The sequence below is a fragment of the Enhydra lutris genome, unplaced genomic scaffold, assembly GCF_002288905.1.
Source record: "Enhydra lutris kenyoni isolate GAN:26980312 unplaced genomic scaffold, ASM228890v2 scaffoldscaffold55, whole genome shotgun sequence".
In the NCBI taxonomy this organism is placed as follows: Eukaryota; Metazoa; Chordata; class Mammalia; order Carnivora; family Mustelidae; genus Enhydra; species Enhydra lutris.
Window position 1 is genome coordinate 11381959 of NW_019154139.1, and position 19168 is coordinate 11401126.

The following is a 19168-nucleotide window of genomic DNA, read 5'->3' on the forward strand; positions in this document are numbered from 1 at the left end:
ACAGTGGTTCAGGATCATCTCCCACCTTTCCCGTTCCCTCTCCTGCAGCCAGGCCCATTGCTGTGCATTTGCAGCGGGTTTGTGTCTACACTGGCATACCATGGGCCACTTTGTTTACATTACCAAGAATGAAAACATGACAAAAAACTTCTTGGAGAGCTCATAATTTAGTGTAAGGGGGACGGGGGGATTAATTCCAGGTTCCACTTAACCGTTTGGTCCCTCAGGCAAATCACAGCTAAACCTCCATTTGGCCAGTGACTACAGAATGTGGGAAACAGAATCGCCTACCTCTCCTGGTTGGTGGGACAACCAGCCAGTCGTGCATGTTACTGAGGAAATAACAGACCGAATCACTGTGGCAAACACCCGTTTTTTCTGTCCCGACTTCGACCTGGTTTCCAGTCCCCCCAAAACTGGTTAACCAACAAGTGTCCGGCTACGTTAACGATAGAGTGTTAAGAACTAGGTTTATCTCCAAAAGCCATCTGCTCCCGCGCCTCCCCTGCACGTGGACAGGCACAGCTTTAACACAAGAGCCCTGCGCCCCAGCGTGACCCAATCCGCAGCGGTACCAGCTCCCCCGCTCCCAGCCCGCAGGCAGCACGTGCGCGCTTTGCCCGGCGCCCCCCGAGCCGGTGCCCACCCCGCCCCTCCCGGCGTGCCGCGCGCCGCGCACGTGACCCCGCCCCCTGCCATTGGCCGGGCGGGGGGGGGCGGGGCCGCCGCGGCGCCAGCGGGCCGAGGGCGGCCTCAGTCGACTGCTGGCTGTCGCCCGTGCGGCAGGGAGGTCTGCGGTCCGTGCAGAGAGGCAGGCGCTGCAGGCGTGGGCACCGCGCACGCTCGGAGAGAGGCCTCGCGGAGAGCTGCGCCGGCAAGAGGGTGGCCTTGCGTCGCGTGGAGCCAGGTGTGCTGGGCCAGCACTGTCACGTGATCGAGGAGTCCGGCGCGCGGGGCACCCGGAGGGGGCGGGGCCCCGCAGGCCACACCTCCTTCGGTCTCGAGGGCGGGGACGTAACCAAAGAGACCTGTTTCTCTAGGGTATGAGCTGGGGAGGGCTCTGGAAGGGTGTCAGGCTCCCCTCAAATTAGGGGAAGAATGGGGGAACACCCACCCTCATACCACCAGGGCAATAAGAAAGGGGGTGGCGCTCCTGGGAACCAAGGCCCTGGAGGAGACGCAGGCGTTCAAATTTCCTGGGGGGAGCCCTAGATCCGAGCTTGAAAGGATGGGGGCAGGCAGATGAGCTCACAGGGCCTTGGGCTCCAGTCCTGGCTCGACCTCCGATTGCGGTGAGCACCCAGGCGAGCCCCTGCCCCTCGCTTCGAGGGGCCATCCGGGGTGCAAGACCTCACAACCGCGGGCTGCCACAGGATGGGCCTCTGGGCCACGGCCCAGCTGTGGGGCCCGCCGGGGCTGCTCCTGACCTTGGCCCTGCACCTGGCTCTGTACCTGCACTCGGCCCAGACCTCGGTACCCCCACCCCGGGACTACTGCGTCCTGGGTGCCGGGCCCGCCGGCCTGCAGATGGCCTACTTCCTGCAGCGGGCCGGGCGGGACTATGCGGTGTTCGAGCGCGCCCCGCAGCCGGGCAGCTTCTTCACGCGCTACCCACGCCACCGCCAGCTCATCAGCATCAACAAGAGGCACACGGGCAAGGCCAATGCGGAGTTCAACTTGCGCCACGACTGGAACTCTCTGCTCAGCCACGACCCCCGGCTGCTCTTCAGACACTACTCCCGCGCCTACTTCCCCGACGCGGGAGACATGGTGCGCTACCTGGGCGACTTTGCCCAGCGCCTGGGGCTCCACGTGCTGTACAACACGACCATTACTCACGTCACTCTGCACAAGGCCCGGCAGGCCTGGAACGGCCATTACTTCCTCCTGACCGACCAGATGGGTCACACACACCAGTGCAGGTAAGGAACGCCTCCCGGAGCCCACCTGCTGGCACCCCTTGGTCAGCAGGAGATGTGGAAGAAATGAGAGAATAAGGTCTTTACTTTTTTTTTTTTTTTTTAAAGATTTTATCTATCTGTCACGGTCACTGTGACACCAGCATTGGGTACTCAGCATCGTCTAGCTTATGTACCCAAAAGTCCTTCCTGAGGAGCACATCCTAGAACTAGTGTTCCTCCGAAGACATGCTGGGGAAGATGTCCAGCAGGTGTTAGACGGGCTCAGTGGAATTTCAGACTGAACTAGAGCGGGAAGCCCCACAGGCAGAGGTGCCGGCGTTCAGTTTTAGCTTGCTTTGGCTTGGGAGAAAGCTTAATACTGTGTAGACAACCCAAACTCCAAGTCACACACTGTACTGCCCTGATTTCCTCCTCACAGTGACCCTGGGGGCGGTTCACTGATCCTCGATTTACAGATGAAGAGCTCGGGCGGGAGAAGTTGAGTCACTGGTGCTGTGTCACACAATCTGAGCCCGTCTTCCTCACCCCGAGGCCTGTACTTTTCTGCTACACCAGGCTGCCTCCCCCTCCCAGGCTCATGGGCTGCCGCTTGGCTCCAGGCAGGTGCCGGGAGGTCATCTTCTCAACGCCCTTCGCCAGAGGCCCAGCCTTGTCCTTTGCTTGTTACAGCCCAGGAAAGAAGGGCTGTGTCAGCCTGGGACCCTTGCATTTTAGCCCGCCAGACGACCGCCTAGGGGAGTCAGATCTGAGCTGGGTGGGCAGGGGTCAGAAAACAAGGAGCCACAAGGGCTGCCGATGTCTTCTACAAGCCCTCTGGTTCTGTTTTCAAAACCACCTGTAATCAAATCACCGCACAGCCCTGCCCAGGACTGTAACGCCCTCCGGCATGAATCAGTCGGGCTGATCTGGTTTCAGATTCTGACTTGGCTATTGTAGGAGCTTGGGAGGCCATAGGCCTCTAGGGCCTATGTCCCCTCACCTGGAAAGCCAAAGAACACCAACTCAGGGCTGCTTTAGGCAGTGAGGTGATGCACAAAACACTCGGTAGGGGCCTGGGACAGAATTCTGCTCGGCAATCCCCTGCATTGGCCCGGCCGTCAGAAAAGGGAAAGTGGCCCAAAGAAAAAGGGAAGAGTCATTTTCAACACTGAGGGAGACACTTGGCCTGCCTGCTGTGTTCAACATTAGGGGAATTACTTAATTTCTCGTGCTCCCTTCGCAGTCAGGGAGTTGAATGAATTCTCACGTTTGGCATCATCCCAGCGCGGGGTAAAGGAGACGTCCACTGGGGTGGGCCTGGGAGGGGCAAGGGTGAAAAGTCTGTCGGATACTCTGGGATAGGTCAGTAAACGGATGAATGAACGGACGTTCTCCTCTGGCTTTTTTAGGAGCCGGCAGCCTGGGGGAGGCGGGGGAGCTGGGTGGCAGGTGCAGGGAGTAATTTTCACGTCGCGGTCTTCCATCTGTCCCCTCCCTGCAGCGTGCTTCTCGTGGCCACCGGTTTGTCAGTCCCCAACCAGGTTGACTTCCCAGGCTCCGAGTATGTGGAGGGGTACGAGTCTGTGTCCGTGGACCCCGAGGACTTCGAGGGTCAGAATGTACTGATCCTGGGGCGCGGGAACTCTGCCTTTGAGACGGCGGAAAACATCTTAGGTGTCACCAACTTTATCCACATGCTGAGCCGCTCCCGGGTCCGGCTGTCGTGGGCCACCCACTACGTGGGAGACCTCAGGTACGTTGCGAGCTGCTCGTGGAATCCGTTCCGCCAGCCCCCTCCAAAGCCACTCCTGACCCCACTGGAACAAGCACCCCTTCTTCTGAGTCTTCTCGTGCCCCGTTCAGACTCCTTTCTCTCTCCTGGCGTTCCCCTCGGGCCCCAGGGCCATCAACAATGGGCTGCTGGACACCTACCAGCTGAAGTCCTTGGACGGGTTGCTCGAGTCCGACCTGACGGATCTGGCCATCGTGAAGGACCGCGAGGGCAAGTTCCACGTCACCCTGAAGTTCTTCCTGGAGGAAGGCAACCAGAGTGCCAACGCCGACGCCATCACCCTCCCCCAGGACGACAACGACAACTTTGCCATGCGCGTGGCCTATGACCGGGTCATCCGCTGCCTTGGCTGGAACTTCAACTTCTCTATTTTCAACAAGTGAGTCCACACAGGGTGGGAGCTGGGGTCTCCTCGCGAACCCCTTCTGATACCTCCCCAGGAGGCAGAGAGTCACCATCCCGTGGGCCGGCGGTGGGGCTCTCGGGACGGCACCATCAGGGTGGACATGGATGCCGCCTGGTCCCCCACCCAGGGTGGGAGCCTACCGTCCTGACAAGGACGGGCGGCCCAGACGCCCTCCGTCCCGGAGCAGCAGCCACAGGGGGCCTTCCTCTGCGCTGGGATCTTCCACCCGACAGACGGGAAAGGGAGCTCGGGGGAATAAGGAAGGGGAACTTGCTGAGAGACCGCGTTAGCATAGCGGCTAAGGACACAGGCTCTGAGGTCGGTTTGAGATACTCTGTGGACCAAATCTGCGGGCTCTGGGAAAGTCACTTAACCAGGCTGTGCCCACTTTCTTCATCACTAAAACGGAGAGCATAGTTCTCTCTCATAGGGCTGCTGTGAGGAATAACATGGGAAAGTACTTGGTATATCCTGTAGGCTTCATAAAATGGTGAGACACCAAGTTCACTTATAATTGTTTTCAACCGCTTTGCTTGACACATTGCTGCCCCAGTACCTTGGCAAAGCTCGGTAGCAAAGAATCCATTCAGCGTGTCTCCCTTTCCTCTGGCCAAGACACGGGCAGATGTGGAGGAACTGGAGGGCCTGAAGCGGTCCCCCCCATCCCAGCACGACCCCCAGGGCCCCGCTGGAGCCCAGAGCCTAGCCTTGAGTCAGGCTTGAACCTGGCTCTGTCCCTGACTCACCACATCTTCAGGGACTCCCTCTGTCAAACAGAGATCATCACACCCAGCTCCTAGGGGCCTGGTGTGGTTTCGACACAACAAGCAATATGAAGCACGTGCACTGAGCTCGGTGCCGAGCACACAGTACGCTCGTACACAGCAGTGTTTTGTACACAGCAGTGATTTTTACGAACAACCCTTTCGGCTCACAGGTCCCTCAGACTGTCTTCCGGGGGCGAGTTCAGCAAGAAGTACCCACTGATCAAAGCCAGCTATGAGTCCAAAGGAAGCCGGGGTCTCTTCGTGCTGGGCACTGCCAGCCACTCCGTGGATTACCGCAAGTCTGCGGGGGGCTTCATCCATGGTTTCCGTTACACAGGTGAGCCGGCAGAGAGAACCATCCCCAGGGTTCGTAAACAGACCCTGATTCACAGCAGCCTTCCCGGGAGTGCTTGTCGGTAGTCGTCTTAAAATCGCTGTCTGGGACGGAGGGCTACAGGTTTCATGGGCTGAGGACAGATCTCGAGAAGCATCAGAGAAGGTGTGAGAGCAGGGCCATGTGGGCGTGACGTGTGGCTTGCCCTAGTCCCATGCCAGTCAAGCAGCAGGCATTGGCAAGGAGGCAGAGCCTGAAGAGGGGTTGTGGGGGTCCCTCCCCAGCAGGGCGGGCTGAGAGGTGAGCCTTCGTGACCTCTCTAGGAGCCTCTTTCGGACGCGGTGGCGTCCGAGGCGTAAACGAGGTGAACTCTTGGCCGTCGCAGGGCTGTCGTAAGAACTAAGACGATACCTGGGGACCTTGGAGCTACAAAGCATCGTGCACAGATGCTTTGGGTAGCCACAAATCCCAGTAAAAACTATGGGCTGGATGACGTCAGTTCTGAGGGTATAAACGCTCTGCGCGCCAGACAGGCTGATGGTGGGCGCCTGTTACATGGGCCTGGTCTGATTTTGCCACAAACACCAGAAGGGTCCTCCGTCCTGCACTCCGGCGTTTCTGTATTTAATTTGATGACTCCCATTGGCTTAATGCTTATGTTTGCATTTTACTGTCCTTCCAGTTTGGCAGGGAAAAAGAGCCGTGTTTGATTTTCCAGACGATGTATTTTATGTCCTGTGTGTGATCAGAGAAGGAAACCAGAGAGAGGGTGTTAGCTGTCTGTAAACCAGGACATCCACAGATCAAATACACACATATGTGCGCGCGCACACACACATACCTGGAATGGAAGTGTCTGTCCCTTTAGCTGTGTCTCCCCACTAAGAAATCCTCATCAGTGTTTTCCTCCCTGCACCTGCTGTCCTGGCAGATTCTGCCCCGTCTCCCCCACTTCCTTCTGTCCCCCGATCTTTCCTCAGCTCCAAGACTGAATCCTCACGGCAGCTCCGTGAGGCAGGGCCTGTCATTTCCGCTCCACTTCCCGATAAGGAAACTAGGGCACAGAGAGCTTAAGTAACTTCCCCCAAGTCCCCCAGCCGGTGGATGGCAGACGGGTAATTTGAATCCACGAGTGTTGTCTGACCTTCAAGCTTGCAGCCAACCACTGAGCTTTGGGCATGTGGGCGACAGTCCTGGGTGTTCATGCGCCGACCGCTGTGTGGTCACTACTAGGAGCGGAGGGCCCTGCGGGGGGAGGGCCCGTGCGACTGTGCACATCCCGTTCATCCTGCCCCAACCTAAGAAACCGGTCCCCGGGGAGACCAGAAGCAGTCAGTAAGGCAGAGGAAAGCCAACAGAAGAGAAAGTAGGAAGGGCACAGACCGTAACTGTGTGGACAATTACTCCCGACGCCCAGCCCGTCCGTCCCCACACTGTATCTGTCAGCCCACCGGCCTCCCTTTGCTGACCCGGGCGTCTTTGTCTCTCCTGACGGGTCTTCCCACTACCAGAGGTTTCTCTGGCCTCCTATCCAGCTGCAGGGTCTCTGCCAAAACACCTCTTTCTTAAAGAAATTTTCCCTTTTCTCTGCTTACAGCTTAAGTCTCTCTCCACACTCCCCTTCTCCCCCAGGACCGCTCCAGCTCCTCGGGGTGCCATGCCGAGCTTTGCCAGGCCCCGGCCAGCTCGCCTTTCCAGGCTGGTCCCTCGCCTGCTTCTCAGAATGGGCCAGGCTCTCTCAAGACGGTCGCCCTTTCATCAGGAGCCCGTCCCCAAACTCCATTCGCTGTGTCCGTCCTGAACTCTGTGCAGAGGGACAGCTGTCGCTTTCCTGCCCTTACATCAGTCTGTCTTTGTGACAGTTTGGAGTTAGTGAAGGAGAGGGGACGCTGAAAGGGTCTCCAGCTGGGGCCTGAGAGAAAGGGGAACTGTGGCCAGGGGAGCAGGGTGAGAGGCCGGCACAGGGTCTGGGGCTCACAGAGCAGCTGGGAGGGGTGGTGTGGGTGGCCTGGAGCCCGAGCCTGCCACGCCCATCCTTGCAGCTACCATCAGGGCTGGTTTCACACCGGAAGCAGAACTGGGGAGCCTGACCGATTAGGCAGCAGAGCCCAAAACACTGTCTATCTGGCCCATAGTGTAGGAAGCCTCCGCTGACCCCGCCACAAAGGCCTCCTCTTGGTGCCACACATGCAGGCGTGTCTTGAGTTCCAAGAAGTCCGTGAGGACTGGACAGGCATCAGGCGGTGAAGGAGCAGATCTTAAGGGCATCATGCCTTCCCTCCCTCTGGTCTTTCCAGTGCGTGCTGTTCACCGCCTGCTGGAGCATCGCCACCACGGCGTCGCCTGGCCCTCCACCGAGCTCCCCACCTCACAGCTGACCAGCGCCATCGTCCGGCGTGTGAATGAGGCTTCTGGGCTCTACCAGATGTTCAGTGTGCTGGCTGACGTCGTCCTGCTGAAGGAGTGAGTAGCCCGGCTTCACCGTTCTTTACCCTGTCCTAGCTCTTCTCTGCCTATTCCAGGTGTCCAGGGGCTCTGGGGCTCCCTCCTCAGGTGAAGCCTGCGGGGAGACAGGGGAGATCGATTCTGGGGGCAAACATCAGGGAAATCGACACCACAGGTAGACAGACAGCCCTAGATGTCCGTTGTAGCTTTGCCACTTTCGACCTGTGTGACCTGGACCAAGTCATGTAGCCTCTCTGAGCCTTTCTCTCACCCGCACAGTGGGGATAATCACACCTGGTGGGCAGAAGTAAAAGCCACTGGGAGACCACAGTTGGCCCCAGGTGGACGAGCAGTAAACCGCAGTGATGTGAACCCCCAGTGTGGATCGGCGGGCTCCCTCGGGCCAGGACCGGCTGGGCTCTTTATCAATTAAGTGACAGGTGGCAGATCCCAGGTGACACCCAGCAGAGCAGGGAGGGAGAGGGGCTGTGGGTGAGGGTGCTCCGAGGACAGGTGGCAGGTGAGAAACAGAGGGGATCCCTCAGTCAGAGGGGGAGTAGCCCGACCCAAAGCCAGGGAGGGCCACATGCACCAAGTTCAGGGACACACAAGGATTTCACAGTGATCAGCGCAAGGTATCCCATCCCCCTGACTCCTCTCTTCCATTCCCATTCTCCACCTTCAGACTCTCCATAAACCCCGTAAATCCTACCTTCAAATTACATCAAGAATCTGACCGCCTCTCCCCAGCCCCAAGACTGCCGCCTTAGTCCAGAGGCACAGCGTCTGTCACCTGAACTAACCACGGCCTCCCACCTTGGCCCCGTGGTCTGCTTTCCACACAGCTCCCTGGCAGTCCTCTCAAAACACAAGTCACACATAGTCAGCTCTGCTCAGTACTCTCCAGGGGCCAGGGGGCCATCAGAGCACACACGAGCCCTCCTCGACCTGCCCCCGGGGCCACTCCAGCCACTTCGGCCTTCTTCCTGTCCCTGGAAGACACCACAGCAGTCGCTCCGTCCCAGGGCCTTCCTGTTACTGTCCTGTCAGCCTGGGTCACCCACTCCCCAGATACATTTCAGGTTGCTTGGAGTTTTCTGGAATCTGTCCCAGTGTAAGCCAGGGCTCAGTGTGACAGTAATGGTAAAGTGAGGTGTGTGGGGATGACCAGCAGCTGTGCACTGTACAGGGGACACGCACGCGCACGCACACACTCCTCAGCTCTGCCACAGCACTGAGGGTCTCGCCCTCTCGCGCTGCCATTGTCCCCAGGAACGCCACGACATTTGAGTACCTGGAGGAGTTCCCCGTGCAGATGCTGGCCCAGCTGGAGACCATCACGGGAAGGAAGGCCAGGCACGGGCTGTTCGTCATCAACATGGAGTACGGCAGAAACTTCTCTGGGCCTGACAAGGACGTCTTCTTTTATGACCGGTCTGTGGGGCACACGGAAGACGCCTGGCAGTCTAACTTCCTCCATCCTGTCATCTACTACTACAGGCATCTTCCCACCGGTGAGCCGGGCCTCTGCTCTCCCCTGAGCGCAGGCTTCCTTCCAGGGGCTGGGCGCTGCTCAGACCCCGGGTCTCTCTCCTGTCACACCTGTCACCTCTCACACAACTTTTCCCGGCTGGCAGAGGACACTGGGGAGCTCCACCCAGAAACCCAATGGGGCAGAAGGTCCAGGAATAAGAAACAGTGTTCCCAGATTCGGGTGCATACCGTGATCTGGGCAGGCCACACGTGGAGTGTCGTGACCCCCTCCAGGCGCCACACAGCAAGAGGGACAGCCTTGCTGTGTGTGTCCAAAGGAGGGCGAACGTGGAGGGAGAGGGGACCTGGAGACAGACTCTCAGAGGGACCGGGGAGAGGTGCTGGAGGTAGTTACCACAAGCCGGTAGCCTGAAAAGCACAGAAAAGCTGGGCAGTGTTCTCAGGCCGTGCTTTCCTTGCTGTGTGGCCTGGGACCATTCCTGGAACTCTCTGAGCCTCCGCTTCCTCATTTGAAAAATGGGGATAACAGCAGGATTATGTGAGGATAAATGAGATGAAGAACACAGAATGTGGGGCGCCTGGCCAGCTCAGGCGGTGGAGCATGTGATTCTTGATCTTAGGTTGTGAGTTCAAGCCCCACTTTGGGTGTAGAGATTATTTAAAAGATAAATAAAATCTTCCCCAAAAAAGCACAGCACACCAGCGCGGTACCTGGCACAGAGTAGCTACCAGTAGGTGAACCCCCCCCTCCCCACCCCCGGGGACACCACTCCTGCTTCAGAAACTGAAGAGCTGTCCCTTGGAAGAGGATGCCCTAAAAACAGACAGAGGTGGTGTCAGCAGGTAGAAGGGACAGGAACTCCGGGTTCTCGTCAGAATCGGGAGCAGCAACTAATCAGAGCTGTCACAGTGGAACGGGTCACCCCTAGAGTCGAGTTTCCCAGTACGAGGGTGGTTGAGTCCTGGCTTAATGGCCGCCTGCCTGGGATGCCACAGAAGGGTCCCCACAGCAGGCACGAAGCTGGCCTAGGTGAGCCCTTGGGCCCCTTTCAAGGCAGGGCCTCTGAGCCGTGTCCCAGAAAGGGCCGTCCGGAAGCCGTCACAAAGAACCTCAGTCCACTTGCGCCTTAGAAAGACCCCGGGCGCGAGTCATTAGTCTTGGTTCCACTTTCTGACACCACAAGGAACAGATCTAGTCTCTTCCTCATGCCAGCCTTGCGGACACAGCGATGGCTGTGGGACAGGCCAGCAGCTGCCCAGCACAGTGTGTCGGGAAAGCCGAGCACAAGGGAGCGAGGGAAGCACCTGGGACGTGTGGGAACCACATTGTCATCTCCGGGATGGGAAGCCCAACCTCCAGGCTCTGACACGACTCCCCCTCTCCGCCCCACAGAGCAGGAGGTGAGGTTCCGCCCTGCCGGCTGGGCCCTGCCTAGGCCCACGGCCATCCACCACGTCGTGGAAGATTTCTTGACCGACTGGACCGCCCCGGTGGGGCATATCCTGCCTCTGAGGCGCTTCCTGGAGAACTGTTTGGACACCGATTTGCGAAGCTTCTATGCAGGTAACCTAAGTTCCTAGAAGGACCAAAAGGACTGAGCAGGAGGTCGAGAAAAGATGGGATCAATCCGTGCCCTGCGGAGTTTTCAGAATTCATAACGAGAACCCACACCCGAGAATTCTGTTATCCACAAGGTAGAGATGTTCAGAGAGACCCTTACCAGTCCAGCACACCTGAAGTCGCTGAGTAGAATTCATTTCTTAAAGAACTGGCAGGGGGAGAAAAGGGAGCTCTGAGAAAACCATAAAGCCCCTGCTGGACGTGGGGTAGCTGCCAGCCATCAGCAGGAGCCAAGAGCCTGGGTAACTGAACCATGCTTGGGGGCGGGAAGGTGAGGCTGGGGCGGGGAGGGAGGTCTGTTTAGAGACCTTCACCTAAGCTCAGATCTCAGTGGCTCAAGGAGGCACAAAACACTCTCAAGAGGGAGATGGCGGAGACTCGGGCTTTTTGGTTCTGGGTAGAATAAGGGAAAATCTCCCCCTGAGAATTTCTAACCACTAAGCCTCCCTCATGTGAGTTTGGGGCCAAACTTCACACTGTCCTCATAGTGTAAAAATCACAGAAGGAAATGCAAGTCTTCTATGAAGAAACAAACTTTTTTTTTTTTTTTAAAGATTTTATTTGTTAGAGATCACAAGTAGGCAGAGAGGCAGGCAGAGAGAGAGGAGGAAGCAGGCTCGCCACTGAGCAGAGAGCCCGACGCAGGGCTCGGTCCCAGGACCCAAGGATCATGACCTGAGCCAAAAGCAGAGGCTTTAACCCACTGAACCACTCAGGCGCCCCAAGAAACAAACTTTAAAACCAGAGAAAGGGGGGGGCACCTGGCTGGCTTAGTCAGTTAACGGCTGCTTTTGGCTCAGGTCAAAATCCCAGGGCCCTGGGATCGAGGCCCAAGTCAGGCTCCTTGTTCAGTGGGGAGCCTGCTTCTCCCTCTGCCTCTGCCCCTCCCCCCTTCTTGTACACACGCATACATTCACGTGCACTGTCTCTCAAATAATAAAACTTTTAAAAAAATAAAACTGGAGAAATACATATATACATAAAAGAAAACTAGGGCTCAGGGAGCCTAGATTCAGTCAGTTAAGCGACTGAATCTTGGTTTCAGCTCAGATCATGACTCAGGGTCCTGGGATTGAGCCCCGAGTTGGGTTCCACACTCAGCATGGAATCTGCTTGTCCCTCCTGCTCTACTTCTCCCCCTGGCCCCGCTCTCTTCCTCTCTCTCTCTCGAATAAATAAAGAAAGAAAAATTTAGAGCTCAAAAAGTTTCCACAGATAAAGTTCCAAGTAAGTTGAACCCACCCCCAACCTCCAAGCAAAAAGCACTTAACACATAAGGACACAAACCTCTGTGAGGGAGTGTCAGCAGAAAAAAAAAAAAAAAAAAAAAAAACTTCTGGATCAAACCAAAAAGACTACGGGAATTGGAATAGTTAAAAATAGAGGATACAAAGTCTGCCTAAAATATCTAAAGAAATGAGAAAACAGATTATCAAAGATGTAATTGGGCAGCATTCAGGAAGAACCAAATAAAACTTGTGGAAATGAAAAAATATATAACTAGAAACAACCTAGGGGCGCCTGGAGGGCTCAACCAGTTAAGCATCTGACTTGTGATTTCAGCTCAGGTCATGCTCTCAGGGTCCTGGGATCGAGCCCTGTGTCAAGGCTCTGTGCTCAGCAGGGAGTCTGCTTGGGATTCTCTCTTTCCCTCCATCCCTCTACCCTGCTCACAAGCTCACTTTCTCAAAAGCAAGTAAATAAATGTAAAAAAAAGAAAAAGAACTCAACCTAAAGATAAAGTAGCACATTAGACAGAGATGAAGAGAGAATCGGTGAACTGGAAGGTAGCTCCGACAGAAGTCTGAGGACCCGGAGGGAGAAGTGACAGAAACAGGCCCAATTTCGGTCTTTTTTAAAACCCACTGAATGCCTAGAATATCTGCCCTTTTCTGTTCAGCAAACGTGTTGAACAGCAGTCGTATGTCAGGTGCTATTCAAATCAAATCAGGTGCAAGATGGTCAGTGTCTGGCCTGCAGGTCAGAGGACACATGTCCTTGTTTCAGCCCCAGGCGACATCGTCGGCCAACCTCAAAATCAAGATGTATACACTGAGAAGTCTGGCTTAAAACAGCAGTGCAGGCTGATTGTCTAAATATATGTAGATGCTCAGACGTCATTCACAGCACAGGGCTAAACAACTTCCAAGTGCTGGCCTTCTGCAGACCATCAGCTGCCTTCCCGTGCTCGCCCGGGAAATGACGGGAGGCAGGTCTAGAACTCTCCACTACAAAATGGCTCCCTGTTTCTCAAGGTTTCAGGATTACTCAAAGATGGCCATGTCCCTGAGGGAGCATGTCCCGCCCTAGGTTACGGCTGCCTCAAGTACATCATCCAGACCTCGGGGCCCACTGGCAGAGGGCACTGCCATCCACTCCCTTGGTTGATGTGCGGCCGCTAGCTCTGGCCCTGGATTCTGCTGGGCTTCTCTGCCCCCTCCCTGCCCCCCTGGGGCCCTGAAGAAGCGGTGACCTATGTCATCATAAGGTGGTGCTTGCCCAAAGCCCCCTTTCTGCCACTCTCCCAGCCTCCCCCTGCACCACAGTCCTCCCTGCTCGGGGAGGACTGTCATGCCCTGTGTTGCCAGGGGAACATCTGGACCGGAAGTCAGAACTGAGGTCGGAAGTGCCGTCCGCATGGCCTCTTAGAGCCTGTTCACCCATGTGGACCTCACAACATCCTTTGTAACGTGCCCGAGTTTCTTGAGATCAAAGGCTCAAGACAGTTTTTGGATGTGCACTCTTTCCCATCCTGTCTCTAAATCCCCGAGAAGACCGAGTCCCTTATCTGTTTCATCTTTTCTGTTGTTTTAAGACTTTATTTATTTGACACAGAGAGAGAGAGACAGTAAGAGAGGGAACACAAGCAGGGGGAGTATGAGAGGGAGAAGCAGGCTTCCCGCTGAGCGGAGAGCCCAAGGGGCTCAATCTCAGGACCCTGAGAGCATGACCTGAGCCGAAGGTGGATGCTTAACGACTGAGCCACCCGGTTGGCCCTCTTTTCTGTTTTTTTTTTAAGTCAAAGTTACATAAGCACTCAGCTAAAAGACTTTTTCTCACTTCCACCCTCAGTCCCAGAAGGAAGTACTTCTGGCTCTTCTGGTGGTTTCTTTGTATTTCTGAATAAAAAGTACCCACAGCTGTTTCCTGACAGGGCCGACTTGACCCGTGCACCAGCTTTGCGCTGTTCCCCAGTGTTCTCTTCCCTCCCCCACCCCCACACAGGGCTCACACCAGTGCTTTCCACACCGTATCTGCAACCCAGAGATGGCTGAGGGAATGAAGCCTTGCAGGCAGCTCTGAGCTCCCGGCAGGACTGACCTCTGAGCTCCCAGCCCCAGCCAGGCCAGCTTCCAGAAGGGAAGGCTGAGGGTCTGCTCCGCAGTAGCTGAGCTCCCAGTGGACTGGGCCCAGATCTCGGGACCTGAGTCATTTCTGTGGTTTGCTTTCCGTCTAGAGCCTCGTTCTTCCAGAATGTCCGGGCACCATCCTTGGAACTTCAGGGAGGGATGAGCCCCACAAAAGTCAGCTCCCGGGCTCACAGGGTGGAGGGCCCTGGGTGAGGCCCTGGGGCATCAGTACCCTCCTCCCCCCACACCTCTCGGTCTTACTCATTCATCTTTTGCTTTTGTGTAGAATCCTGCTTCCTGTTTGCGCTAACACACCAGAAGCTGCCGCCCTTCTGCCAGCAGGGGTACCTGAGAGCACAGGGGCTCATGGGGACCGAGAGCCTCCGGCGGCACGGATTAGAGAGCGGGCTCCTGCGGGACTACACCACGGCGGATAGGCGCCATGAGGACAGGGCCCACAGGCCACTGGGTAGCTCCCAGGCCCCGGGGCCCCCAGTCCGGCCCCTCGAGAGCAACAAGGAGGAGCTGTGACTACCAGGAGGCTCCCAGCCAGGCCCCCAGCTGGCTCCTCCATCCCACTGACACATGGTTGCCAGAGACACTCAGACTGTCACGGTGACCAAGGCCACTGTGAGGGGTGGCCATGCGGTGGTCTCCCCTCCAGTCTGGTCCTTGGGCGCCTGGGAGATGAGATCCTGAGAAAGCCACCCTCGGCCAGGCTTGTCTGCGAGTGAACTGTCACTGGGCACCAGGCTGGCTCGGTTCTGTCCCCATAAGTGCCCAGTGGTCCCATTTCCTTCTGGTCCACTCATCAGGTGAACTGGGATCCCACCCGCCTGCGGACTGTGTCCCCAGTTGAGCTGTCCTCATCTTCAGAAGGGTTCGAGGCAGGCACTTCAAACCGAAGCTCTAACATCCTCAGCCATCTGGGGCAGGTGGGACTGTCACCCCTGATGAAGCGATCAGATAAGAGAAGTTAGGTGACTCCCAGGGTCCCACCAGGCATCCCTGTCTGGGTCCCCTGAGGCCTGTGCCACCCTGCCTGCCTCACCACTCTGCCTCGCCCTGCCCCCATCCCTGTTTCCAGAACCCGGGGCGGGGGCCAGCCCAGCTTATCATCTGTCACCAGGCAGAGACGGGACAGCTCCTGCAGAGCCCCCTTATCTCACCGGGCTTCTGCCCGAGCAGCAGGACTCAGAGCGGCGCCTGCCCCAAGACTGTGCTCCCTGACTTCTGTCTTCAGCACCTGCGCCGTCTGCGCTCCCCTCCTGCTCAGCACTTGCCGCTCGCCCTGCCCCTGCCCTCTGACAGCCCAAACAGCGCCCTGCCTCTGGTCTGCCTGAGCAAGTTGTGTAAAACTGTCCCCATGCTGGAAGGGAGGATTCTTTGCGAGGGGTCTGCTCCACTTGTTGTTGGTTCAAAGCGTGTGCGAGGAGGCGTTTCTGTGTCTGTGTGACGACGACAAGGCCTCTGCTCTCTGGTTGCCCAGCGGTCCTCACTCTTCTTCCCCACCAGGAATCTGCTCCCTTCATATGCGCCCGTCAGGCCGCGTAAAGCATTCATACAGAAGAAGAATCATGGTGATTTTTTCAAAGCCAGGACCCAGATGATTCCTTTTTCATCCGTTCTGACTGGGTCCCTGCATCCACGCAGAATTCAAGGGACGCAGGCTTTCTGGATCCACGGCCCTTTTCTGGAAACTTCCTCTTGGCTTCCACTACTGGGCCCACGTCCTGTCTGCAGATCCCTCTCTCTCCAGTCGTGTGCAGTTAGAGCCGTGACACTCTGCAGCCCAAGCGTGTGACAATACTTGGCATAGCTTCCCCGGGGGCGGGAACATCTAAAGATCTCTCCCTGATCCCAGAGCGTTGGGTCTGCCGTGTTTCTTACACAAGATACGTGAACCGGATTTGGGCCCCGTCAGCGCCTCCCCCTTCCTTTCCTAAGACTTTTTTTTAAAACAAATCTTTTCACTAGGACTGTTCCCATATTGCCGACCCTGCCACACACATCACACCTTACCAGCCACTGAAGGCAGCTGAGCGCCTTCTCCCAGTCGAAGTTCACGGTGCTGCTACAAACAATTCACCGACGCCTGCGCGACCTCGGCTTCTGCTCCCGTCCTCTGCCAAACCGTCGATGCCCTCAGAATTTCAGCCAGCTTCGTCTGTGTTTCATAAGACCTGGCTCCATGGTGCAGCTGATCAGATGCCTTCCCTGGTATTCTCCATGTAAAACTGGTCAGTAATGTGGAAAAGAAAATAAATCTCACTTCAGATCCCTATTTCATACTTCAGAATTAAGTTCAGAGCAATTTTTAAAAGCCGTATGGAAACGAGGTGACAAGGAAAAGCAAGGACTGTCCGACTTCAGAAGCAATGGGAAATTCCCCAGAGGAGAAGGTTTAACGTTTCCAACCCATACCTATTTTTTTTTTAAGTTTTTATTTAAATTCCAGTTAGTTAATGTTCCAGGTGAAATTTTGTGTTTTGTTTTTTTTAACTGATCTCTACACCCAACGTGGGGCTCGAACTCCTGACTCCAAGATCAAGTGTCACATTCCACTGACCGTGCCAACCAGGCGCCCTCCCTCCCATACTTAACTAATGTCGGTAATGTGACCATTTAAAGAAAAGGATAAAATTAAAAGGCAAACGGCATGGGTAAAAACAGTGACAGCAGAATACAACACACAAAAATACTATTACACAACCTATTGGAGTTAATGAGGAAAAAAAGACTAAGTAACTGATGGGACATTCACCCAATAAAATACCACATGGCTCTCAAAACCTCCCAGAGATGAGGAAGGGCCATGCCATAAAACATACATGTGTGACAAAACCAATAGAAAAGAAGCAGGCGACGAGAGGGTAGTTAGTTGTGAACTACTTAAAGCTGTGTAAAGCTGGAAAGCCACAGATGGGGGAGACTGGAAAGGACATATCACAGAATGTCAACAGTAGTCCTATGAGGTTTCTGGAGGCATTTTTCTTTCTCCAAATGTGTGGTTACACTGTATAGTGAAATAAATATTTATTTTTTTAAAAAATCATCTTTGCTTTTGGGATTTAAATTGCTGGGGGTGATAGGAGCCGGAAGCCCTCCCAGGGGACATGCTCTGCCTGGGTCCTCGTGGTGCCCATGGTTTCATCCCTCTCTCAAGTCCAGAAGACACCACATCCAGTGTTGAGGGGGAAGATGTACCCCCCCCCCAAGAAGGGAATTTTAAGTGGTGACCGCTCCTCTGCTAGTCTTCCGACCGACATCCAATACAACAGAGGAGATCTCTGGAGAAATCTTCTCTCCCTCCCAGTGACAGAAAATGGAAGGTAAAAAAATCCTCATCTTGTACAGGTCCCCCAGGCATAACCTCCAATCCACTGTAGAGCCCCAAATTCCTTCTGTTCCTCAAATAAAAATGAGGGTGTCACTAAAGTCTGTCTAGAAAGTATATCACCAAGAAGTGAATTTATCTAAATTAACCCTAACATCTAATCATTTACCAAGTATTTACTATGTACCCAGAACTGTGCCGTGGCCTGAAAGGAAAGCTCACAAATTCTCTGCTGCTTCTCCTCCACAGAGCTGGCGCTCATTCCCCTCCTGCTGGGTGAGAGCAGGACCAAGTGATTCACTAACGGCAAACGAGGAGAAGCCACAGGATGTCATTTTCATGATTAGGTTATAAAAAGACTAGCATTCACCCGCCCAGAGACCGTTCTCTCTCTCTCATCGCTCTGGCGGGCCATGTTGCAAAGACATCCAGGCACCTATGGAGAGCTCCTTGGCCATGTGGCAAGGAACTAATGCCTGTCAAGAGCCAAGTGTGTAAGCCTGGAAGCAGATCGTCCTCCAGTCCAGCCTTTACATGGGTGCAGGGCTGGCCACCACCTTGAACACAGCCCCATGAGCGACCCCCAGCCAGAACCCACCTAGCTCAGCCACTCCCTGACTCCCGATTCACAGAACTTGGAGATAATGCCTGTTGTTGGAAGCGCCCACATTTCAGGGGCTTTGGGGGGCGTGTTTTGTTACGCAGCGATAGATAACGAATACATGCTCTAAGTAACTTACCTACATTACTTTGTCACCACAACCCTAAGAGACAGATAATCCTATCCCCCTATTCCTACCCTATTCTTCCCATTCTTATACTGAGAACAATTACACAGCAGGTCGGTGGTGAGGTGCTTTGAAAATCCACTTCCTTCCAGCCGTCCTCTAAATATTAAATCATTAACTCAGCCACATCACCTGGGGGTTTCCTTCTCGTGAACACTGGCGAACAAGAAATTAAGGGACACAACTCTCAAACCTAAGAAACAGGAAATAAAGTGTGCGTGCCCCACCGGGTGGCAGGGCAATGTTGAACTGCTGATTGCACAGAAACGTACCCTCAAAAGGAGTATTCATCCATTCCATCAGCCAGACATCCGTGCAACCCAGGTGGGGGCAGGATGACTCAGATGGGACGAGGAAAGTTCTGGAATCTGGAGCATCCGCCTCCCCCAGGCTCCAGCCTCAGTTAGGATCCTCGGTTCTCCGACCAATTACAACATCAGCCCCGAAAGCTAAATTGGATTCTTCCCTGGAAAAGAAACCCATAGGCCGCATCATTTCCCTGCAGATGCTAATTTTTTTTAATACAGTAAAAATGCTGACTGGGGAGAGGATTTTGTCAGACTGCAGGCTTTGAAGAAGCATTTAATTCAATCTGGCATCCAGACAGAATGTAAATCTGCCACCAAGGGAAGCTGATGGGCAAATGGGTGAGAGGCTTTCGCCCAAGTATTTGATCCAAGTACATCACACGACTAATCCATCAACCCTGAAATAAAAAAAACAACAGCTGTATTTAAGCAGGGAAGAAAAGACCAGCAGAATATCCTGTCTCACTCCTTTCTCAATTCTGCATACTGATTTGCCGGCTCTTCTGGAGAGAGTCCCGAGTTTCGTGCTCATTGCAAAATGTTTCAAAAGTCTGCCACCTGTTTTTTTTTCCCCCCATTCTCTTGGAGATATCACCGTCTCAGACCAGTCTCTCGAGTCATTCCA

At 55.1% G+C, this 19168-nt stretch overlaps 1 protein-coding gene across 1 annotated transcript; it reads left to right on the forward strand.

The window, feature by feature from the left end:
- The first annotated feature begins 979 nt into the window (after positions 1 to 979).
- Positions 980 to 16536, forward strand: LOC111157549 (FAD dependent oxidoreductase domain containing 2). The gene is made up of 8 exons (XM_022519056.1): positions 980 to 1922; positions 3403 to 3654; positions 3803 to 4072; positions 5037 to 5203; positions 7498 to 7663; positions 8918 to 9159; positions 10533 to 10703; positions 14397 to 16536. The coding sequence occupies exons 1-8, from the start codon at positions 1375 to 1377 to the stop codon at positions 14639 to 14641; spliced, it is 2061 nt and encodes a 686-aa protein (XP_022374764.1). The 5' UTR covers positions 980 to 1374; the 3' UTR covers positions 14642 to 16536.
- The last annotated feature ends 2632 nt before the right edge of the window (positions 16537 to 19168 follow it).

What these genes read in the sequence shown, in the direction of transcription:
- LOC111157549 (XM_022519056.1), top strand. Translation starts at nt 1,375, where the DNA reads ATGGGCCTCTGGGCCACGGCCCAGCTGTGGGGCCCGCCGGGGCTGCTC. An exon ending in GGTCACACACACCAGTGCAG is followed by an intron (nt 1,923 to 3,402) that starts GTAAGGAACGCC and finishes CCCTCCCTGCAG; the next exon opens with CGTGCTTCTCGTGGCCACCG. An exon ending in GACGTCGTCCTGCTGAAGGA is followed by an intron (nt 7,664 to 8,917) that starts GTGAGTAGCCCG and finishes CATTGTCCCCAG; the next exon opens with GAACGCCACGACATTTGAGT.